The 25,188-nt window shown below is 36.6% G+C and overlaps 1 protein-coding gene across 2 annotated transcripts; it reads left to right on the forward strand.

The window, feature by feature from the left end:
* Positions 1-1,443: 1,443 nt before the first annotated feature.
* LOC109000457 (mitochondrial proton/calcium exchanger protein-like) lies at positions 1,444-18,135 on the forward strand. 2 transcript variants are annotated; one of them, XM_018977321.2, is made up of 16 exons: positions 1,444-1,651; positions 7,524-7,672; positions 7,895-8,558; positions 8,630-8,942; positions 11,637-11,783; positions 11,897-11,985; positions 12,145-12,237; positions 12,874-13,000; positions 13,753-13,817; positions 13,902-14,073; positions 14,512-14,706; positions 14,803-14,850; positions 15,566-15,712; positions 15,864-15,946; positions 16,707-16,822; positions 17,659-18,135. In XM_018977321.2, exons 3-16 carry the CDS (start codon positions 7,966-7,968, stop codon positions 17,739-17,741), a joined length of 2,271 nt encoding a protein of 756 aa, XP_018832866.1. In that variant the 5' UTR covers positions 1,444-1,651; positions 7,524-7,672; positions 7,895-7,965; the 3' UTR covers positions 17,742-18,135. The 2 variants fall into 2 exon arrangements, with proteins under 2 accessions (XP_018832866.1, XP_035549246.1); XM_035693353.1 differs by lacking the exon at positions 7,524-7,672.
* Positions 18,136-25,188: the final 7,053 nt, after the last annotated feature.

The following is a 25,188-nucleotide window of genomic DNA, read 5'->3' on the forward strand; positions in this document are numbered from 1 at the left end:
GGAAAAATGAACGATAGGAACAAATGGGACTCGCCACCCTGACACACCCCAGTAACACTTAACTCTCAAGAACCTGTATAGACTAGTGGGCGAGAGATGCGGAGGACCCTTGATCTCCTGACAGCAGGTATGAAGAGACTCGGCAATGATCACTCATAGGATGACGTTTAGTTAGGGAGCCACGCTACATTAAGGGTGTCACCCTAGGAGCCACACCGCATTAAATGATTCTGACCGAACAATAGTCGAAGTGACATGAGCCCCCCTAAAGCAAGGTACGAGATGTCTTTACCCAAAAATCTCGTATAAAAGCCGACCCCTAGGTACAAAGAACTCTCTCTGAACACTCGCACTCTCGCACAAACTACTAAGGAGATATATTAACTTAAGCATCGGAGACTCCCCGGCCTCCACTCGGCTCCCCCTTTCTCTGTTTTCTTAAGTGTGCAGATATAAACGCCAGACCTTAGTTGCTGGAGCCCAGTCCAAACGCGTACGAAACACGACGTTAACACATATATTAAATGTTAGAATTTTAATATAGACCATTATAAATACTAAAGTACTAATTAGTTAGAATTTTAATATAGGCCATTATAAATACTGAAGTACTAAGTTAGTAACTATTAACATCATAGATATAATTATAATTAATTATATTTTTAATGAGTTAGTTACATAATTCATATTAAAGAGTTTACTTAATTTTATTTTTACTAATTTAATTAATTTTTTATTTATTAGTTTTCTAGAAAAAGAAAAGAGGAAAAAAAATGTTCTTAACTCATATGGACCAAATCAGACCGATAGCTAATAGTCTAGAAAAATCATAGATCAAAAATTTCAATTCATAGGGTAAGTTTGGGGGGTGAGATGAGAATTTTGTGTTTTGTTTTGAAGTTTAAAATATTAAGTTTTAATATTATTATTGTTTTGGAATTTGAAAAAGGTGTATTGGGATTTAAAAAAGTTGAATTGTTTATTATATTTTGTATGGAGATTTAAAAAATGTGTAATGATAAAATGAGATGAGATGAGAATTTTGTGTTTTGTTTGAGGTCCCAAACCTGCCCGTAATCCCTTGGATTGGACCGATTACACTCTTACATAGATTGCGAAGAAGTAATATTTGAGTGTCATTGTTTTAATTGTTGTTTAGTATCATCACGGGTTGAAGTGTGGTAGGATGCTTTTTGTACAGGTCGACAATGGTAAACGGTATAAAAAAAAGTTCCTCTCATAAGAATAAGCATTAGAGAATTGATTATAAGTCAAAATTTATATATCACACATGTAAACGATAAATTGAAGACATTAGATAGAGTGGATCGAAATCTGAAAAAATAAAATTTTTAATTTCGGTGATAGATACATATAAATTTTTAAAATTGGTACACCCTAAAATTTGTACAAAGCCACACTGAATAGTGAATATACCGCCGTTACAGATCACATACTCGCACAAACTTACGGTACGTGCATATATACCGAATTCTGGTCGCTCCGGCAGCGACACACGAGTCGGTTTTCCACTTTCTTGCCCCGTGCTTAAGTCCGTCTGCATCCTCGGCCGCTCCTTCTCACTACAGCTCTCACAATCTCGGAACGTACCACTCTCTCCGACCGATATTCTTCTCCGTGAGCTTCAAAGGTAAGTTTCGGCTTGACCGATTTGTCTTCTTGTCTCGACGCATTTCTTGTATCAAACGTCCTCCATAAGCATTTTCTTCGTTGCCTTCCTGTAATTTGTTCCTGGATTTGCCTAATTGTTCTCATTGTTACACAAGATTAGTGTTCTCATTGTTCTGGGAGCTAAATGGGTTTGAAATTATTATTATTGCTTCTGCTGCTGTCGTTGTTTTTCTTCTGATGTCGTGATTACCTCTACTACTATTGATTCGTTTGATTTCTGATTTTGACTAGTTGAGATGAGAAGAAGTCCGTAAAAACCAAGAATTGTATGGTTATTTGGCTGTTGTAGTTTGGTACCTAAACTTCAAATGAGTGAAGATTAATAGTTTTTTCCCCTCTTATCGGAACCCATTCATGAGCATGGATTTTAAATCCTGATATGAATTAGAAACGTGTTTTTTGTTGGTGTGGGTGAGGCAAAGGGTTTAATCAGTACTTGGTAGTTTATGCATACTCCACTAGTTAAAGCAGGTTATTCTAATTGCTATCCCTAAGCGGATTCAGATGTGAATTCAATATCTCCATTTCTGGCATTTCAAAATTTTGTATTGTAGAGATGGTGGAGTTCCCGCCACCGAGTGCCGCTGCTGCAGTTTCTTGTAGCCAGAAACTACCGATGAACTCGTTGGGAGGTTCATCTCCCCTGCTGGAGGTCCAGGTCCAACTCGAGGATCATCTTGAGTCTATAGGGTACGCCGATGGTGCTAAAGCCCCAGCTCTAGGGGCAGAGGGGGTAGGGTTGGAGGTGGCTGATGTTGGGCTCCTTGGTAGTGAGGTATTGATAGTCTCGGAGACTCAATTTCCCTCTAGTGATGTTGTGGTTGAATGGGAGGGTAGAAAATTATTTGGGGAGGAAGAAAGGGGAGTGACACCTACTCTGCAGTGGGCTTCTAGTGAAGGGGAGCCTATCCTATTGAACCGTTTACTACCAAATGAGTCGACTACACCGGATTGGATGCTACAGAAGGTGAAAGATCTACAGCACTTGATAGGTATGGATTGTATGGGTTATGAAGATAAGTTTTTGGCGTTACTTACTGCCATTGAAGCAGCTCACGCACAGTCTACAAAATCAGGGTCGAAAAAACAGCGGGAGCTCAAGCACCTCACTTGGTCCTTGAATTATGAAGGAAGCTCAAGCCGCGAAAGATCCAAAGGGAATGGGCTTACTTCTCCTTTATGAAGCCAAAAATTGTATCTTGGAACGTCCGGAGGTTAAATGAGGCAAGTAAATAAAAAACTTGTTGCAAGAGTGGAGGGCACACATAGTATGTTTACAAGAAACTAAGCTGAAAACTATTTCTAGAAGACTAGTTCGAAATGTTTGGAGTTGTACTTATGCGGATTGGGCGTATCTTGTTTCGAATGGGGCTTTAGGTGGCATACTAGTAATGTGGGATAAAAGAGTCGTTGAAAAAATTGAGGAGTTTGTGGGGGAATATACAGTGGCATGCTCTTTTAAGAGTGTGGCAAATAATTTTGTGTGGGCCTTTGCTGGGTTATATGGTCCAAATGTCAACAACGACAGAAGATTTTTATGGGAGGAACTTGCTGGGTTACACAACTGGTGGGAGCTTCCTTGGTGTATAGGAGGGGTTTTAATGTTATCAGATCCTCTAGTGAATGGTCTGGGGAGAGTAGGATGTGACCCACAATGATAGAGTTCTCAGATTGTATCTTTGAGTTAAACTTGTTGGATATTCCTCTCTTGGGGGGCTCCTTTACTTGGTTGAATAATCAGAAATGGTCTTGGCTGGACAAATTTCTCATCTCACCGGAGTGGGAGGTGCATTACTCGGTGCCAAAAGAGGCTACCTTGTCTTTGCTCAGATCATTTTCCTATCTTATTGGATTATGGGGGCATTCGAAGCGGGGGCCAATACTTTAAGTTTGAAAACATGTAGTTGAAAAGTGAAGGTTTTGTGGATAAGGTTAGGCAATGGTGGTCTTCTTATCAGTTCTATGGTAACCCCTCTTTCATCTTAGCTTGTAAACTAAAAGTTTTGAAAAATGACCTTAAGCTTTGGAACACACAATCCTTTGAAGATATAGGGGAGCGTAAGAAACTCATGGTGGAGGAGTGGCAACAGTTTGAACGAATACTTGAGGCTAGAGCTCTTTTACCAGAAGAAATATTGTGGAAGGCCGAATTGGTTTTAGAATTAGAGAGAGTATTATCATTAGAAGAGATTTCTTAGCGCCTAAAGTCGAGAGCATTGTGGCTGAAAGAAGGGGATCGGAGTACAAAGTTTTTCCATAGAGTTGTTAACTCTTATAGAAGAAATAATACCATTGAAATGCTGAATATTAATGGTATGGTGTGTAAGGAGGCTCCTGTGATTAGTGACCATGTGGTAGATTTCTATGAACAATTGCTTACAGAACGTGGGGATGGAGGACAAAGCTGGATGGCCTTGGTTTTGATACTATTGAGCCCCAAGAAGCGGTGTGGTTGGAGAGGCCTTCTGAAGAGGAGGAAGTGTATGATGTAGTGAAATGTATGGGTAAAGATAATGCTCCAGGTCTAGAGATGGCTTCTCGATGGGCTTCTTCCATCCTTGTTGGGAAGTGGTGAAAATGGATTTAATGAATGTGTTTTAGGAAGTTTCCTTGGTTGGAAAATTTGAGAAAAGCCTAAATGCCACTTTTATTGCATTGATCCCTAAGAAGATTGGAGCGTTGGAGGTTAAGATTTTTGACCCACCAGCCTGGTGAATTGAGTGTATAAAATTATCTCCAAGGTTCTTGCCAACAAATTAGGGGTGGTTCTGGGCAAGATTATTACAAAGCCACAAAATGCATTTGTTAGGGGGCGACAAATCCTGGATTTAGTCCTATAGCAAACAAGGGCCTAGAATGCAAATTAAAGGCTGGCTCCACAGGGATTCTTTGCAAACTAGATATGGAGAATGCATATGACCATGTAAACTGGGATTTCCTCTTGTATTTGTTGGGGAGATGCGGCTTTGGGGTTAGATGGCGTAGTTGGATCAGTTGGTGTATCTCTACGGCCAGATTTTCAGTCTTGATTAATGGCTACCCGACTGGCTTCTTTAGCAACTCTAGAGGTCTAAGGCAAAGAGATCCTCTGTCCCCACTTCTCTTTGTTATCGTTATGGATGCATTGAGTAGGATGATATCGGTGGTGGTCACGCATGGTTTTGGCGCTGGTTTTCCGATTGGTGACCCCAATAGGGGCACTATTACTTTGTCTCATTTACTTTTTGCAGATGATACCCTTTTATTCTGTGAGGCAGATCACAACCAGTTGAGGACATTGAAGGCTCTTTTATACTTCGAAGTAGCGTTAGGCCTGAAAGTTAATTTTGACAAGTCAGATTTAGTACCAGTGGAGAATGTGAGTAACACTAGGCAGCTAGCTAGCATTCTTGGGTGCAAGGTAGCTTCTCTTCCCATTACTTACATGGGATTACCTTTGGGGGCTGCTGCTAGGGCCTCATCTATATGGGAATCAGTTATTGAAAAGATATGAAGGAAATTGGCAGGGTGAAAGAGATTGTATTTGTCGAAAGGTGGCCGGTTGACTCTCATCAAGAACACCATTTCTAACTTACCTACGTACTTTCTATCTTTGTTCCAATTGCTTGTCAGTGTAGCGGCTTGAATTGAGAAACTGTATCGTGATTTCCTATGGAGTGGGATAGGGGATGAATTCAAATTTCACCTGGTCAGCTGGGATAAGGTGTGTAGACCAATCTCTTCAGGTGGTTTGGGTATAAAGAATTTGAGAACATTCAATCGGGCCTTGCTTGGGAAGTGGCTATGGAGGTATAACATGAAGATAGAAGCCCTATGAAAACTGGTGATTGATTGTAAATATGGAAGCTTATGAGGGGGCTGGTGCACCAAAGAGGTAAATGGGGCAAGTGGTGTTGGGATTTGGCAACACATTAGGCACGGGTGGGGGGACTTTATTTCTCATTCTAAATTGGTGTTGGAGAGGGAGTCTCATATTAAATTTTGTGAGGACATTTGGTGTGGGAATGAGACTCTAAATGACGCATTTCCAGCTGTTTTTCGAGTGGCTCGCAATCAGGAAGCATCCATTGAGGACCTCATGCTTATATCAGGGGACTCAATGGACCACATGCTTATATCAGGGGACCAAGTGCAGTGGAATGTTACATTTAGTAGAGCGGCGCAAGATTGAGAAGTAGACATCTTTGAGGCCTTTTTCAGCCTCTTATATTCTGTGAAGCTGAATAGACAACAAGCTGACAATTTATGGTGGAACCCCGCGGGTAAGGGCATCTTCTCAGTTCGATCCTTCTATAAGGCCCTTTCCCAAGCCGCAACCATTCAGTTCCCATGGAAGAGACTTTGGAGAAATAAGGCGCCTCCGAAAGCGGTCTTCTTTACATGGACAACAGCGTGGGGGAAGATTTTGACTACCGACAACCTGAGGAAGCGACGGATAGTTATACTAGACTGGTGTTGCATGTGTAAGAGATCCAGTGAGACAGTGAAACACCTCTTGTTACATTGCGAGATAACTAGAGCCTTGTGGGTGGAAGTTTTCAGCTGAGTAGAGTTATCCTTTGTTATGCTGGCAACTGTGGTTGATCTATTGGCCAGTTGGACACTTCCGAGAGGAGTTCAACAAATTAAGGAAGTGTGGAAAATGATCCCGATCTGTATCATGTGGTGCATATGGCAAGAGCGCAATGATCGGACTTTCAAAAACAAGGAGTAGTCGCCGGAGGAACTTAGAGCTCTATTTTTCCGTACTTTATTGCTATGGGCCATTGCTTTAGATTTTAATGGCCTGAATGTTCATGACTTTCTAGCTTCCCTTTCGTTGACCTAGATAGGTCTTATCTCTTATTTACCATCTTGTGTACTTGGGCTTTGCCTATCTCTATTTATAATATTATCGATTACTTATCAAAAAAAAAAAAGAAATTGTATTGTTAGGAATAGTTTTATGGGTTGAACTATTCCTTTTTTAATTTGAATACAGTGATATATACACATATATAGATAATAGATTGATAGATATGTAGGTAGATTGATAGATTTGTAGACTCTTCATATTTATGTCTGCATATATGGTTGTATCTTTGTGTGCATGTGTATAATTAAGTCAGGGTGCTGAGAACCAGAAGATAATTATGCATTTAGACTTCTGATATTTAGGCTTCAGGAAATATTATGGACCCTAAGCCCTTGTGTTATTAATTCGCCTTTTCAAGTTCATTTTTTCATTTCCGGGAACAGATGAACAGAAATTTGAAGTTTTATTGTCGTGTTTTCAATCTAAAAGAGGGTAAATGAAAATAAAACAACTTGAGAAAGCATTGTAGTTTTTCTCCCTGTTCCCGCAGGTTTTGGAATGCCACTAAAACATATAACTTGTATCAGTTAGAAATCAAATATAATGAATATTACTTCATTTTATTGAAATTTTAAATAAAACCAAAAGCATAATTTTGTCTTAACAGGCCTTTCCAGATTATTTCCTATTCCTTGAGGATCCTAAAAACTTCCTTACTTAGTTTTGGGTGCCAGCAGCCTCATTAGAGATGTTCTAGGGGTTTTTGCTATTGATGTTGGCTGTGACAGTCTTGTCTAAGTGGTTTCCTACAAACCCTTTCCTAATTGAAGTTGGTTTATCCCCTAATATAGGGGTTGAGAACCTTAATATGCTGGCTGGCAGACAGATTAGGAAAATTCCATTAAATACCTTTCAGCATTTACACACTTTAAATACCTTACTTATTTGTTCAAGGAAGGTTCTAGGTGTCTAGGGCTCAGCCTTTAATAAATGGTGCAATTGCTTCCCTAATCTGCTTTGAATTCAAAATTGCAAGATTTTAGGCTAGTCAAAGGAAATAACTCAGCCCCCAATTGACCAGACGACATTTAAGGCAGAAGAACAGCATCATTCAGTCAATAGCTTCATGGAACATACAATTCAAAAACCGACCCTCACAAGAAAATAAACCAAAGAAAAATTCAAGTAAGTTGTTATTTTATGTAGGCTCTTGGGTATGACACAAGCAAATTTTGTTGATACTTTCTTTGGTCACTGTTGTTAATCAAACCACATATACAAGTGAGAATGTGGACGTTATTAAATTTATCAAAGCTTTCAGACCTTATTTTGTTTATAAAAAATAAGGATATTTCTTTCTCTTGTTGATAGAATTGATTTGGTGGGTGATTGCCCCACTGTATACAGGCTGGCTAAGTCAAGTGGCTGCATGAGATATGCTGACTTTTTTCTCTGCATAGAGAGTGAAGATTTTAATAATGGCTTCAAGAGCCATCTTGCAAAGGAAAAGAAGTCTCTTCAGCCCCCTGAACCAATCCACTTTCTTCATTCGAGGTTTCCCAAGTTTCAAGCTTGGACAAACATCTCATTTATTGGGTTCAAACTGGGTTTTTGATCCTCCATTTCCAGCTGCTGATTATAGAAATGAAGGAGATCTATCTTCAGTCAAAAAAGATGAATTACCAGGTTCTTTAGCAGCAGGCCTTCATAGGAATAACTCCTGCATAATTCCAATCTTACATTGTGAAATTGGAAGCACATATTTTTTTCCTTCTTTGGGAGTTCAATGGATTTCACAATGTATTAGCTATACTTCTACTGCAACAGCTGGTCAACCTAAAATGGCTAGTGCTAATAATGATGAAAATGAACAACAAGCTTCTAAAAAGGTAAAGGAAGCTTCACCAGAGGAGTGTGATCAAGCAGTTGAAGGTTTGAGTACCATTAAAGCCAAAGCAAAAGCTAAGCAGATGAAGGAACCGCCACAGAGCGCTGAATTTTTGATGAAGAGAGTATGGACCATGCTTCTAGGAGTTGGTCCTGCATTGAGAGCTGTTGCCTCCATGAGCAGGTTTAGAACTCTTTTTTTCTGTCATGTTTGATCAAACTTGCTCGGTACTCACTTTGTTTTTATATTTATAGGGAGGACTGGGCAAAGAAGCTTCAACATTGGAAGGATGAATTTATATCTACATTGCAGCACTATTGGTTGGGCACAAAACTACTTTGGGCTGATGTTAGGATCAGCTCAAGGTTATTGTTGAAGCTTGCAAAGGGAAAGAATCTTTCTAGAAGGGAGAGACAACAACTCACACGCACCACAGCTGATATTTTCAGGGTAGTTCCTGTTGCAGTCTTTATTATTGTTCCATTCATGGAGTTCTTGCTGCCAGTCTTCCTGAAATTATTTCCCAACATGCTACCATCAACCTTCCAGGACAAGATGAAAGAACAGGTAATAGTTGTGATGCCTGTCATAAAAGGTGTAAGGTATATATGATTCCTAACATCATAGTCTTGGAGGATAGTGAGTGGACCAGCCTTTGTGGTCTAGTTCCTTTTTATTTACCTCTCTAAAGTGTTACTGATTGCTAACCCTTATAAGTGGGTGGTGCTCGAAATATGTATCCTTTCTTGCTAATCAGTGGCTCTAGGTCACTGGCCGTCAGATTTTACTGTGAGAACGTATCTTAGTTATACAGTCCCTATGAGTGCTTTTTGTGAATTTTCCATTAAAAATATGCTATAGATGATGGACTGAAGTTCAAAGAAGATTGGGAGGGGAAGATAAGATGCGATAGAGCAGATCTTCCAAAATGAAGTCTTTTTATAAGGCTTTAGTCCCTCATGAAAACTTTTTCTTTTCCATGGCAGACCATTTGGAGGAGCAAGGCCCCATTGAGAGCCGGCTTCTTTGTTTGGATTGTTGCACGAGGAAGATTCTTATGTTGGACAACCTAAGAAAGCATCATGTCATGGTGGTAGAATGGTGTTCCATTTTTAAGTGGAATGGGAAGTCAGTGGATCATCTTTTACCACATCATGACGTAGTTAGCATGTTATGGCAAGCTATTTTCAATTTGTGTGGGCTAAATTGGGATGATGCTTTGGAAGTTAGTAGACCTTTTAGCATGCTGGAAGGGACGCTTTGAGACTCATCATGGTGGGACCTTTTGGAAGCTGATCACATTTTGCTTTTTGTGGTGTATATGGAGGAAAAGAAAAAACTGTAGTTTCAAAGACGTCATCAGGAGTACCAATATCTCAAGGCTCACTAATGTACCTCTACTCTTGCTAACCAGGATTTTTCAGTTCTTTTTTCATTCTCTCGTTAGGTGTTTTTATTGTATACCCCCTTGTGTACTTCGGTTATGCCTCTTTCTCCTTGATTAATCATAAATAAAACTCGTCTTAATTATCAGAAAACTTATTTATTCATCTATTTTGTCATATGCAAGATGCAGAAGATGGAACAGGCTCGGAATATAGAAAATGAAAACACTTTTTTTTCTCAAATTCTTATTGATAAGAATAAAGGCACAACATAAGTACACAGGGAATATACAAGAGGTACACCTATCTTGAAGGTGAAGAAGATATTAAAAGTTCGTGCAAGTTGAGCCATTAAAGTTTATAGATAAAGTCCAAAGCCAAAAAAGAAAAAGAAAAAAGTATTGATAAAGAAGTTATTGAGCTTCTCCATCATCCATTCATGGTCCTTGAAAGTTCTAGCTCTCATTCCAAATACACCAACTAAGGAAAATAGGGACGGAATTTGCAGGCTGCCTCCTAGTTTTTGCTAAGCAGAAAAAAGCTCCGCAATTCTTCCAAGCATGACTCAACTAACTAGTTGTGTAACGCCCCAATAGAAGGTCCAAACCACATGGCCTATACTCCAAAAGGATTAGTCAATGATAGAATTGGAACCTCATTGGAATCTTATAAAGAGCAAGAACTTTTCCTTCCCAAGCAATGTGAAATCTCATACATCACCTTCCTTTATCCATATCTTATGGGGTATAACAATATACCCCCCTTAAATTCCCAACGTCCTCGTTTGGCCTATCCATTGTAGGTGACACGGCTCAAGTCCCACATTTCTGGTTGAGATAGTCTCTGATACCATTTGTAACGCCCCAATAGAAGGTCCAAACCACATGACCTATACTCTAAAATGACTAGTCAATGATACAATTGGAGCCCTATTGGAACCTTATAAAGAGCAAAAACTTTTCATTCCCAAGCAATGTGGGATCCCATACACCACCTACCCTTATCCATATCTTATGAGGTATCACAAGTTGTCTCTATAGTTTTAATTTCTATGCTTTGAGCAGACTGGTTGGTGATTCCAAACTGCCAAAAGTGATGTATATATTGTCATATGTATCAGGAAACATATAACTAAACGTGTCATGTATATTTGGAGAAGAGAAGGCTAAACTAGTTATAACACTGTTGCTTAGGCCTTGATTATTTAAAGTATTGCAGGTTTTTGCGCCTGATTGCTTTTTGCATGTCATGTTTCTGCTCGGCAATAGTTGATCGTTAAGTCATAATGAAATGTTAAGTTTAACCCATAGGAGTTGGCTCAAGTTGTAAGGGCCTTGGTCTTAGTGGTATGCTCCCTCCAGGTCTAATGTTCGAACCCTTGGGTGTAAACAATTTCTAGAGGCAGTATCCCATTGGTGAAAAGCCAATGATATACATGATCCGTGTCATGGGGATGTGTTACACGGGTCCAAGGTTTAATTAAATTAAAGATATGTTTCATTTGCACGGTCTCCGAGATTCCTCAAGAGAATTTGAATTTTTATCTATTGCTTTCCCCATGCAAATGCCCAAAGAGTTCATATATCGAAGTGTTTGATTAGCCTGCTAGGCACAATTTCAAATGCATGATATTATAGTAAAGTGAGATAGTTATATGTTTGCATAGAACTAAAAGTTTGAAACTGTGGTTGATTTCAATTTCTTGCTGCCTGAAATTTCCAAGATCTTATAAGAACATTGAGATGTAAATTACTTGTGGCTGGGTATGGTGGTACAGTTTGGATAGTATGCGTGTATATCTTTGCCTGTAGCCTTCAGATTTTGCACATTCCCGTTGTGGAGGGTGTCGGTCTCAATAAAAATAGTTAACCTGTAGGAGGCTTTGAAAAGAAGACTAAATGCAAGGATAGAATATGCAAAGTTTCTTCAGGACACAGTGAAAGAAATGGCAAAGGAAATCCAAAACTCTCGAAGTGGAGAGGTTAAGAAGACAGCAGAAGATCTTGATGAGTTTATCAATAATGTAAGTTAATATATTTTTCCTCTCCATAAACAAGGGATGTTGCGTTACTTGATAATTATGTGTTGTCCTGTTGGTGATACATAATTTTTGTTTTTGTTCTGTGACGTAAATAGTTTAGAAGAGGTGGCCATGTTTCCAACGATGAAATTTTGGGCTTTGCCAAGTTATTCAATGATGAGCTTACTTTGGATAATATTAGCAGGTTGGTGTTTCTGTTATCCCTTTGTATTTTGATTGTGTTATTGCCTTTTAGTTTATGATTTGCTCTTTTATGAAGTAACTCTTAAGGTTATTGGTGCTTATGTTATCACTGGAGCATTTGACAAAAGTATCTGTGTTTTGTGTTCTTTGTCAAATACAGGCCTCGGTTAGTAAACATGTGCAAATATATGGGCATCAGCTCATATGGAACTGATGCTTATCTGCGATTTATGCTTAGGAAAAGATTGCAACAGTAAGATACATTTTGTTTTCACTACCCCCGCCCTCTCTCTTTCTGTTAGCTTGCTTGTATGCTTTTCAGTCTGGACATGGAGCTTTGAGCTTATGTTGTGTGGTCAGAAGTTTATGGCAACCTTTGACAGATGTATTTTAACTGAATCTTATCACAACTGGTCTTTCTACTGTTTGTTTATTAAAAAGAATAATCTTTTTGCCAATCTGCTTACACTCTTTCTAATATTTGTTTATTTAAGTTCTGGCGTTTGAAGATTAAGTGTAGCTTTTTCAGGTAATAAGTTAATGCTTGGGACCAAGATTCTGAGGATCTTTTTGGTTCTTTATTTTTTCCCTTGAATTTGGTTTCTGTGTAAATTTTATGCATAAATCACCTCCTCGATAAGATTCTTCATTACATGTAAAAAAAGTTGGGTTTTTGTAAAAACGTGTTATAATTCAATATATTAAAAACCTTATCTTTCCCACTCTATGAAAAGAGCTTCCTATGCATTAATATTTTTAAAAATATGTATCCTATTTGAGGATTTAGGAGAAGCTACAAATGAGGATAAACAAAAACTTAGGATGAACATAAGCTTCTTAGACTTTTGAGACGAGTTGAAGGTTTGAACTATAAGTTTGGGCTTGGCAGGATCAAGAATGACGATAAGTTGATTCAAGCTGAGGGTGTGGATTCACTTTCAGAAGCAGAACTTCGTCAAGCCTGTAGAGATCGAGGAATGCTAGGATTATTATCGCTGGAGGAAATGCAGCTACAGGTTCTTGCTCTGACATATTATCCATCCATTATTTCCAGTAACAAAAGAGCGTGGACCTTTTATTCAAGTTACTGTGATTGTATCAATTTCTGTAGCCTTATATTGAAGTCCTGTCTATAGAACTTACATGCATCCATCAGAAACTTGTTTTTCTTTTTGGTCAGCATTGGCCTAATGGTTTTGCCCAGGGCTGCCCTTACCAGAAGAAAAAACAAAATAAAAAAAGTTATGCTCAGGGCTGTTAGAAGTGCAGATATCTTGAATCACTGTGCTGCAAGCCTGACCCTATTTAAAGCAATCTGCAGCATTTTGATTGTACCTCTTCCCTAGTAGTTACTCTCAGGACAAAGGAATTTTCATGCCTTTATTGGGTTTATATCACTTGTGAACTTGATCTGCAATGATCTCATGTAAATTGTCCAAATAGTGATTTTGTCTTGAACTTAACCCTGTCCCCTGGATGGGGAACATAAAGCATTTTGTTAAGCAGTGAGAATCATTTGTAATTAAGCCATTTTACACATAAGTATGCTAATTTGTAAAGGCTTTCTTGACTCCTTTGAGAAGCAGTCATATCTAACATGCTTATGGAGTGAACCTCTTCTGATGTCTATAACTTATGATTATTTTTCAAAATGCCCTTAAAAAATCTAGTTATTGCTTTTGATCTTTTTGGGTTATTACATTCCTCATTGGAGGTTCTAGACAGTTCCTCTTTATTCAGGAATGTAAGTAGTTATATATGTTTGCAGCTGCGTGATTGGTTGGATTTGTCCCTCAACCACTCTCTTCCATCTTCCCTCTTGATTCTTTCTAGGTAACTTAATGCTCCCTGTTTATAGTTTGTTTCAAGAAACAACCACATCTAAATTGCTTAATGTTTGTGTCCTTCCCTCTGCAGAGCCTTCTCAGTGTCTGGTAAAAGGCCTGAAGAAGTTGTTCAGGAGGCAATCTCCTCTCTGCCAGATGAGGTTGTGGATACTGTTCAAGTGACAACTTTGCCATCTGAAGATACTGTTTCAGACCGGAAGAGGAAGCTGGAATTCCTAGAGATGCAGGAAGAATTGATCAAGGTTGATTTTACTATGCTTTAGGTGTTTTTTCCATGTTCACCGGCCTCTTATACTAGAGATTCGTGTGATGTTCTATCACTAATGACCTTGATGTTATAAAGGTAACATAAACTTCTAGGCTTTTGAGCTTATACTAAAAGAAGGCTGTCCTTCAAAATGAGATGGATCATATTTGAAGTTTGCATATGCCATGTCTGATCACCATTAATCTAAATTTGTGAAGCACATCAATTATAATTTCAATACCTTGAAGGCCTCTAATGTTTTGTGAACCAATTAATGTGCATGGGGCTTGTAATTTGGTTGGTTTAAGACTTTTATAGTTCATTAGTTTCTAGATCTTTGGAATATCAGAGAAATCTTTTCCCCTTTTTTTTTTCTGGGTAAGCTGATCCTACAATCTTCACTTGTGAGTGATTGGAATATTTTTATATATAGGAGGAGGAAGACGAGGAGGAGGAAGAAGAAGCTAGGATGAAGGAATCTGCTAGTAGCCAAAAGGATGTGGCTTTGGAAGAGATGACCATGGCAACGGCTAGAGAGGCAAGCGAACAGGCAAGAGTTAAAACATTGGAGAAAGTGGAGCAGCTTTGTGAGCTCAGTCGAGCATTGGCTGTTTTGGCTTCAGCATCTGTAAGGATTAATGTCACTAGGCTTGTTATTGCTGTTTTATTATTTTTATAAGATTTACTCTGACTCTTGATTTGCTTTCTCTGCTACTCATTTTAGTCAGTAAGCAGGGAGCGTGAAGAGTTCTTGCGACTTGTCAATAAGGAGGTAAGCAAACTAGTTCTATCTCTTACCCCCGAACCCATACTTCGTTTTTGTAGTCCTTGAAAAGTGGCAATGTCTTTACTAGAAAATTAGAGGGAATATGATGCTAGTATAATAATCATCAAAGTTTGGAGTCTTCAAAATTAGGAGCAGATCAATTGACATTATTAAATCTCATTTTCTTTTTAGGTTGTAAGTTCACAATCATCAATGTGAAAAATACCCTTTATATATGTCAACCAATCTGTTTCTCACATATCATCTATAACCACTCCTGCTGACTCTCTGTTGATTGCTGCCCTTGTTTAAGAAAAAAAAGAGCAATGCTCAAGTACACATGATGTATAAAACCCCACCTAGGAAGGAAAGGATAAAATACAGGGGTGGAAGAATAAAAGTTGAGTCCTAAAATTGGAAATTCAGTAAAATTAATTGAGGATTCAAATCTTTAGTCGACCAATAATTAAGCAAAAAAGTGATTTCAGAAACACTGTTTTGAGTGTAAAGATAGGCAACAGTGTCAATTCAAGGTGAATTTTTTTGTCAACAGTATCTTAATACAAACTCTTAGTAAGTAACTTTTCATGCTGATGGATAAAAATAACAGGTACTCTTGTGGTAAAACTTTCCTATGTTTTATTTGCTCTCATTTTTTCATTGAAAACTGTATGTCTCATTATATTGGTTATATTTAATTTTTTCTATTATCATTTTCTAGATAGAGATGTATAACAGTATGGTGGAGAAAGAAGGTACAGTTGGTGAAGAAGAAGCTAGGAAAGCATACAAAGCTGTTAGGGAGGACAGTGACCATGCTGCTGAGAAAGCTATAGGTCACAAGGTTTCTTCAGCACTTATAGAGAGGGTAACGAGATTTTAAAAACTCTTGTTATGAGGCTTATCTATCTTGATTTTAGCCCCATCCAACGTATTTGATTTCTGCATTTTGATTCTATGCAGTCTATGTGCAACTGGCAAGTTACAAATAATTTTTTTATGGGATGTTCATGTTTCAGGTGGATGCTATGCTTCACAAGCTTGAAAAGGAAATTGATGATGTTGATGCAAAAATTGGAGACCGTTGGCGGGTGCTTGACAGGTTTGTTGCCCTTTGGTCACCATATCTTTTGCAGGTGATGCAATTTTGAATTTTTCTAGACTTTTAAACACATGTATGATGTGTGCATAGGCTGTTTTAAGACTATTCCATGGATATGGAATTATGGAACGGAAGCAGAAAGGATAATCAGAACTGATTGAAATGTTTGCTGCGGTTCCGAAAGAAAAAGTATTAGAGCTCCTCCCCCACCAAAAGGAAAAAGAAACATGGTGCCTATCATTGTTTGAAGAGAACTACTACATATACAAAGAGATTACACAAAAGTAAACCCATAAACTGATATGGTTTTATGGGATCCATTAGATCTACTTTACAATGAAAGTAACTTTACAATCTGACGTACCACATCAAGCCACATCAGTTTGAAAGTTTACTTTTGTATAACCTCTTTGTGTCTATAGTATTTCCCTTGTTTGAATTGCCCATAACTAGATGTATCCTCTCCTTTTTCTTTTACAATTGCGTCATTACATATTGCATGATTCCATATATTACGGAATTAACAAAGGAAGGTCACTGCTTCCTATGCATGATGCACCAGTGTAATTTGGTATTCTCCTCAAATGTTGCACAGTACATCCAATTTTGAGTCATCCCCTGCCTATGCATTTGATAACTGATAATTACCATCATCTGTTTGCTAATAAGCTTTTAGTCTGATCCCAATGATAAAGGAATTGGTAAATTACCCTTTTCCTTGAAATTATTGTCAACTCGGTTTTGACATTTTCAATACCAGGGACTATGATGGGAAAGTGACACCTGAGGAGGTTGCATCTGCTGCGATGTACCTCAAGGACACCTTGGGCAAGGAGGGTATTCAGGAACTTATCGGCAACCTTTCCAAGGATAAAGGTCAGTGGCAGTAGGTTATTCTCCTCTCCTGGTTCCATCATCGTATCTTCACTTAATAAATGTAGATCTTAAACCCCAAGGGTTGGCCCAAAGTGGTGAAAGCCTTGGTCTTGGGGTATATCACTCCCTTCAAGGTCCAAGGTTCAATACCTCATGGATGCAAACAATCCTTTAGGGCCACACCTCCTAGTGAAAAGCCAGCGATTTAACCAATTCCGTGTAGGGAAACTTCCGAGGGTGCGGTGCATGAGACCGGGTTTACTTTGCAGAGGGTGGGTTTGAAGGAGCCTTGGAGAGGTTCCCTGACAAAAAAAAAAAGAAAAATGTAGATCTTAAACTATAAGCATGTACAGTGCTCAACAGATTGAAATGAATAGGAATGTCTACAGGCAGACCTGTTAGAGAGATCCCAGCTCTCATTTTTTCATATTTCCTTTGTGATGCAATTAGATATGAAGTACGGAGGGGTTGTGATGCCACATGGAGATGAAAGCTTTCTCTATCGTCTTAAAAGTCGTTACACCCTCCCCCCTCCCAAAAAACAAAACCTTTAAAAAAAAAAACATCAAAACCTCAATGATTATGACCAGTTAAAATGCAATACATGCAGTGAAACCAAGGGGTTCCCAATTCTTTATAGTCTTTAGGTGCCAAAAAATACTGATTGGGAGGAGCAGCATGAGCATGCTTCAATTGCGGAATAAAATGACTTGGTCTGAATGTGTACAAATGTTTTAATAACTTCATCTATATGGTTTTTTTCTGTTTTTTCACTCTTCACACTGACTTGGTCTGATGTACATTGACTGTTACTTTTGCCATTTTCCTTGCAACAGAAGGGAAGATACTGGTTGAAGACATTGTTAGATTAGGCAGCGAAACAGAAGATTCTGATACTGCCCAAACAGGGAAATCATAGAGGGTATGTGCCCCATTTAATTAATCCGAGCTTTTTACTTCAATACTCAATGCCGGCCTCCATATCTGATATCTTCGTGTTATGCCTTACATGAACCAAAGAATAAAGTTAAAGATTTTTGTAGTTTTAGCAGTTGGAAATGGTGATGCATTCCAAACTGCCTCAAAATCTATATATGTAAAAGAAGATCGAGTGTAGGAGATGGAAGAAATAATCCTCTGCCAAAAATATATTATATTTCATAGATGCAGGTCATTTATGTTCGTGTCAATTTTGTAAACCAGTGCATTCTGGTTCCAAACCGTGTGATCCCGAGCTTAAGGTGTCTGATTTTGATTGATATTCGAAACTCAGCCTTTTTTGAAATGTTCAAATCCAAATGGGAAATTGAGCTGATCATGAATATAAGCTCCATTTCTGTACCTGGTTAACATGTTTAGAAGATGTGTGATCCTCTCAAAACGTGTAGACGTTTCCCAAAACAGTCATTTACGTCTTTTGCAACTTTTAGAAGATCCGTTTCAGTTTTTGCTAAACATGCTGGTGGCAAATTTATCCCCACTCTGACAAAGGATGCCCAGAGATTTGAGTTCTCATTCTCGGGTTTTTTTTTTTTTTTAATAATTTTAAATATAATTTTAGAATGTGCAATTCTCACGCATTTCCTTAAAAAAAATTAAGCCTACTATTAAAAAAAACATTATGAGTCTTAGATTTATTTATTTTTTTCAAAATGGGTGCAGAGTTTGTATACTCTAGTCTACAAATATCATTTTTTTTTTTAAATCCATAAATGTAAGATTATATTGGATATAGAATAGGCATGGTAGTATACAAAAGGAAGCACTTATAAGAAGTTTGAAAAAGAAACAAGAAAATCATGAAATATTGTCTCGTTTATTTTCATAACTCATCTCATTTTATCACATCTAATCATTACAATCTTCTTAAATTTTTACATAAAATAAAATAAAAAATTCAACTTTTTTCAAATTTTAAAACAAAAATTAAAAAATGTATTATAACAATATTTTATTCAACTTTCGACTTTTATTTTAACTCATCTTATCTGCAAAAACAAACGAGACCTGTTTATTATTTACAATTCTAAATAAATAAAAATATAATTATTTATATAAACAATAATTTAAAAGGTCCAAATATATCATATTAAATATTCGTTAATATCTTTGGCTCAATAACACCATTCTTTGTAGAAGAATTATAGGAACGCAGTTTGTACATTATTATTTAACAATAGCTTACATGATATTGTCATGTTATTGACTTGTATTGAAAATATTTTATTATTATTTGGTAGTATTATGTAGACGAGTTGTGTGTATAACATCATTCGCCTTCTTATTTCGGATGTGAGATCTGACTCTAGAATTCTCCTTTCCAATGTCTAGGGAAATAAAAGAAACTAATAGAGAAATATACCTATAATTCGAGTCTCCTTTAAATTACTAGAAGTTTACCTCGTCGTTAACTTTAGGGCCCTATGAAATTAGTCGAGGTGGGCGCAAGCTGACCCGAACACCCTCGATTATTAAAAAAAAAAAAAAAGGAGTACCTATAATACCTATTCACTAGTAAGATCAAGAGCTCTACTATCCTTTTAAAATCATTTATGTGCTAGGGATAAAAGATTCTATAATCTTAAAATAAAACAAAACTATTAAAAATTTAAAAGAGAGTTAACGGAAGAACTTACTTAAATAACTCAGTCTCTCCTCATTTTCTTAAGCCAAATCTCATTTTGCCGCATTATTTTTGCATTGACCATAACTTGAAGTAGTTAAAATATTTTAAAAATGTAACTCAATAAGTAATACTTTATGCAATTAAGATAATATACTTCATATATGCTTTTCTTTTAAAATGATCATGCATAAAACATAATAGAAATGCTAAACATCCCGAATTCGAGATCCAAAAATTGTCCCGAATGTTTTTTTTTTCTTTAGTGATTAAGGAATTTTTTTTAATGATATTTGTAAATTTTTTTATTTTTTTAAAAATATTTATGATGATTAAAAAAATATATAAAAATAATAATAAAAAAATTGAAATATGTTGTTCGAGAAATGTATTTAGGAGCTTTTTTCAAAAAATGTAGCAGCACTCAAAACATAAATATAGAAGTAGGCATTCCTCAATCATTCCATCATTTTCATAACATTACATCCATTATTATAAACGTTTTAACTATCACATCCATCATTTGTCATCATACACAAGTATCCTGTATGTAGGTACCATAATCTGTCATCATTTATTATTATTTATCATCATTCATCAATCATCAGTCAATCATTTAGTAATTCAATCATTCAATAATAATAATAATAATAATAATAATAACAACAACAACAACATTCATGCAGTCAAATCCATTCACGTTCACACACTTTTGTAATTATAGTGCACTTGAAAAGAGACTAAAGATGAATAGGCTTTACACATGATAATACTTTAAAACCATGACATGAGAATGAGCTTTTTGTTTATAAAACATGTTTATGATCTCATTTTGAAAAGATACATTCTAGAAAGACATGATCATATACACTTGCATAACTTAGAAAAAATAAGTGGTGATAAAGATCTTGATCATATTAATTACCTATAAATGCAATTTAATCACATGCTCTTCAATAGACACATACATATATAAGCTCCTTGTTTCATTAAAGAAAAACTCTACTCAAGCCCATAACCAATTTAAATCTAGAACTTTGCCTAATGAGGCTTGCATGATCTTCTACCCAAGTGTACATTGGGTTCTCTAGCATTTAATTAGCCTTTGAACCTTATCATGTTACCCTTAGCTGATGTACTCCATCAACTTCCAGCCATAATCCATGCCAATACACTCTAAAAATCATCAAGCCTAATTTTGTCTAAGGCAACCTGTGACTATGCCTGCAAGTAAGAGCATTAACAATGGTGTAGCTAAAGTTTTAAGCAAATTTTGGATAAAATGTCACCTTTTACCTATCCATAACAATTTTGTATCCCACATTGGATTAGCCGTATCACTAGCTATAATAATAAAATATTATTATGTTTTAAATTTTTTTTTTTTAAATTTTATCTACACATTAATGTATGTATTTTTTTATGTTTTCGAAATAGTTTTTATTTTACTTTTCATAATTTTCAATAATCTATACATCAAAATACATAAAACCTATCAAACAACCATAAATTAACTTCATTGTCAAACACAAAACATCAAAATATTTACAAAATCAACTTGGAACTTTCATATCCAACAATGGAGGGGCAACATTAACTATACATATATATAGAATTATTATAGTGTTTAAGGCAAATGCAAACAGTTTGCCTCCTCCACTGCAAACCATTTTAAGGGCTTATTAGCCAAATTTTGGATTGCAGTGGCATTTGCCTACACCAATGAGGATGCTCTAATCCTTAACCATTTGAGTTCATATGTTCACAACCTCAATGCATCACAGTCCATGTTCAAGCCTTATAAATTATTATCAACCTAAAGCTATTCTCATACCTTTCATGCGGCACATAACATGAGTTTAAACTTTACACCTATGCTATATGCCATCCCCAAATCACACCTATTACGTAAAATATGTCTATGCATTTCAATTGCCTTGAACGTATATCATGGAGCCTCTAGCATGCATTAATTAACTCATAAAACCATCAAGCGTCTCCTTTATTCAGCACATGCATTAATGCAAGAAAAATATGCTATCTCCTTCGATGAAACCAAATCTTTGCTCTATTCTACTATGAATCCATGGCATTAATACATATTCTTCTCTCATCCTTAAACCATAAGGATATCTCTACCAAAAAAATCATCAAAAGAGGAATAGAATAGTGATAGTGTTACACGCACTAAGAAATAGAGAGAGAATACGAGAGCGAATTAATTGAAAATTGATTTGTATTTTCTTGTATATTCATCATTCTGGCTATAATCTCTTTATACAATTCTTGGGTTCTATCTCAAGAGTCATTATGGGTTTTTAACGATTGCGGTCTTTACAATTATGAAACAATTACAATTAACTTCTAATCCAAGGCCCAACTAACTGAGCCCATCACAACTTCAGCCCATACAATCCATGATTGTCATATGTTGCCCTAACCCTTGTGTCTGAATCTCATGTATCTTGTCTGAGCTTGTGTTGCCCTAGTCGTCCCCGATATGTGACAATCCCTCCTCCCTTTAGAACACCTTACCCACAAGGTGTGGAAAGGCCACCGCGAGCGAATGAAACTCTTCCCAAGTGGCATCCTCAACTATTTGTCCCTACCAACGGACTAGTAGCTCGACCAATAACCGATTGTGATGCTTGCAAAGTCGATGGTTAAGAATCTCAATAGGTTATGGTTTAATGACATCGAATGAATCAACTGGAGGTAGCTGAGGTAGAACGACCATGGTAGATCCAAGTTTGCGCTTCAACTGAAACACATGAAAGACCGGATGAATCTGAGATGATGGTGGCAACTGGAGCCAATAAGCAACTTCCTCAATGCTCTGGATCACTTGGAAAAGGCCATAGAAATGTAAAGCTAGCACAAAACATGAGAGTTTACACCTATGCTATATGCCATCCCCAAATCACACCTATTACGTAAAATCTGTCTATGCATTTCAATTGCCTTGACCATATATCATGGAGCCTCTAGCATGCATTAATTAACTCATAAAATCATCAAACGCGTCTCCTTTATTCAGCACATGCATTAATGCTAGAAAAATATGCTATCTCCTTAGATGAAACCAAATCTTTGCTCTATTCTACTATGAATCCATGGCATTAATACATATTCTTCTCTCATCCTTAAACCATAAAGATATCTCTACCAAAAAAATCATCAAAAGAGGAATAGAATAGTGATAGTGTTACACGCACCAAGAAGTAGAGAGAGAAAGAAGATATAGAGAAAGAATTAGAGAGAGAATATGAGAGCGAATTAATTGAAAATTGATGTGTATTTTCTTGTATATTCATCATTCTGACTGTAATCTCTTTATACAATTCTTGGGTTCTATCTCGAGAGCCATTATGGGTTTTTAACAATTGTGGTCTTTACAATTATGGAACAATTACAATTAACTTCTAATCCAACGGCCCCATATCACTACACGTTTATCTATTACACAATATTATATTTTGTTACTAAATATTTATTTGGTACATATTATATTCTGTCACAAAATTGTTATCTATTACACGTTATGCCGTGTCACGTTATGCTATCTATTACACGTTATTCCATGTCACATAATGCTATCTGTTACATATTATGGTATGTCACATAATGTTGTCTGTTATATGTTATATCATGTTGCGTATTGTTATTTATTATATGTCATGCCAAGTTACGTATTGTTCATCTGTTTCATGTTACGTCAAGTCATGCATCTCATGTATATGTCACGTTACATATGTCTCGAGTACAAAGTGTGTTTCATTTTATACTCGAGATGTGATGTGAAATATTTGTCATTTTGTTTCATGTCACGTCATGTCTCGAGTACAAAGTGTGTTTCTAAACAGTAGTTTCTCAATTAGTCATGCTTGGGATCATGATGTAATCACTATGATTGTTCTAGCATTTCCATTTATAATTCACGCGAGGTACTTCCAGCATAATCATTTTGATTGTTAGAATACCTCTACTCAAATGCTCCTAGCGTAATCATTATGATTGTTAGGGTATCTTATTTAAAATACACATTGTGTAATCATTCTGATTATCTGAGTATCTCTAACAGAATATGTTGGGCGGAATCATTCTGATTGTTCACTATTCTTGACGAAATGATTGGCAAAATCATTTTGATTGTTAGAATTCATTTCACGTTTAGTTCATGTTTCAAGTTCACGTTCAATCATATTTCAAGTTTATGTCCATTCATGTTTCAAGTTCACATTCATTTAATGTTTCAAGTTCACGTTCAGTTCAAGTTCCAATTCACGTTAAGTTCATATTCAATTTCAATTTATGTTCATGTTCATGTTTAAGTTCATGTCCAAGTTGGTTCATGTCCAAGTTAGTTCATGTTCAAGTTCATGTCATGTCAAGTCGTGTCTCATTAAGTTCATGTCATGTCAAGTGTTGCTTCCATTCAGTCTATGCTCAAGTTCAAGTCATGTCAGTTTATGTCATATTAAATGTCAAGTCACGTCAACCTTATTTATGAACATGTATGCATTCATGCTTTTACTGTCATGCATGCATCTTAGACCTGTACGTTAAGTTATCTATTACTTGCTGAAATTTGCAATCAAATCTCACTATGGTAGTCCCAATTATCATTCCCTTCGGAATGGTAGACCATGTGTCAGGATTAGGAGGTGCACCAAAGGTTGACAAACTAGAGATAATTGATTAGACGACGATGACACAATGCGGAGCTTATAGCCCTAATGCACCGATTTATCATTAGTATTATGACATGGTGAAGGACTATAATCTGCCCTAATACAAAAGGATACTCATGGTGAAGGTGTAGGAGCTACTTGAGTACTCCTATTTTCTTAATTAGAATACATAATTTCAGTTAGAAGAGCTAGCCTTTCCAGTTTAGTTCAGTCCATGTTTAGTTCAGTTCAATTCATGTTCAGTCTTAGTCTAGTTCAGGTTTAGTTCAAGTTCAATTCAGTTCAATTCACGTTCAGCTTTATGTCATGTTTAGTTCACGTCAATTCAATTCTTCTCATGTCAGCTAAAATCATGTCAGTACACGTCTTGTTAAATGTCAAGTCACGTCAAGCTTATTTATGATCATATATACATTCATGCTTTTACTGTCATGCATGCATCTTTAACTTATACGTTAAGTTATCTGTTAACTTGCTAAGACTTGTAGAGACTTGTAATTAAATCTCACTTGATAGATTCCCCCCCGAATAGTAGACGACGTTTCAAGATCTGGAGAAGCCACGCATGGGAGATTGGACGAGGTCTAATATAATGTGGAGCAGAAAATGAGTTGAGGAGCCTAATCCCTCATTTTTTAGACGTTAGTTTGGATATCAAAGTTTAACTATGTGAACAGCTCAACGAATTAGTACAATAGTTTTTATTTCCAGATTGTAGTTATGGAGCGCTATCTCTAATACTCTTTATGTTACAGACTTAGTAGACAAGTACTATAACCTTTTGGATACTAGCTATCATGTGAAGTTTATGAAGCATGTTTATGTTTTGGGATATATTATTTCTGCGAATATTACATATTGCTATATGCTTGCTAGGTGCATTTCATCCTTAATTTTCATGAATGGAAGTAAGTAATTTTGTATTGCATGTCCCGACGATTCAAGTTCCATCAAATCCCAAGCGGAATTTGGAGGCGTCACAAGTTTGGTGCATAGTATTATTCAAGAAAAAAATTATCCGCTACGAGTATTGCATACTCACAAGAGAGAAA

Source organism: Juglans regia, chromosome 8, assembly GCF_001411555.2.
Source record: "Juglans regia cultivar Chandler chromosome 8, Walnut 2.0, whole genome shotgun sequence".
Taxonomy (NCBI): domain Eukaryota; kingdom Viridiplantae; phylum Streptophyta; class Magnoliopsida; order Fagales; family Juglandaceae; genus Juglans; species Juglans regia.

Bases quoted from the DNA above. Each gene is read 5' to 3' on its own strand.
- LOC109000457 (XM_018977321.2), top strand. From the start codon at position 7,966: ATGGCTTCAAGAGCCATCTTGCAAAGGAAAAGAAGTCTCTTCAGCCCC. The intron at 12,238-12,873 runs GTAAGATACATT...TGGGCTTGGCAG, and splicing joins CTTAGGAAAAGATTGCAACA to GATCAAGAATGACGATAAGT. The intron at 15,947-16,706 runs GTTTGTTGCCCT...TTTCAATACCAG, and splicing joins CGTTGGCGGGTGCTTGACAG to GGACTATGATGGGAAAGTGA.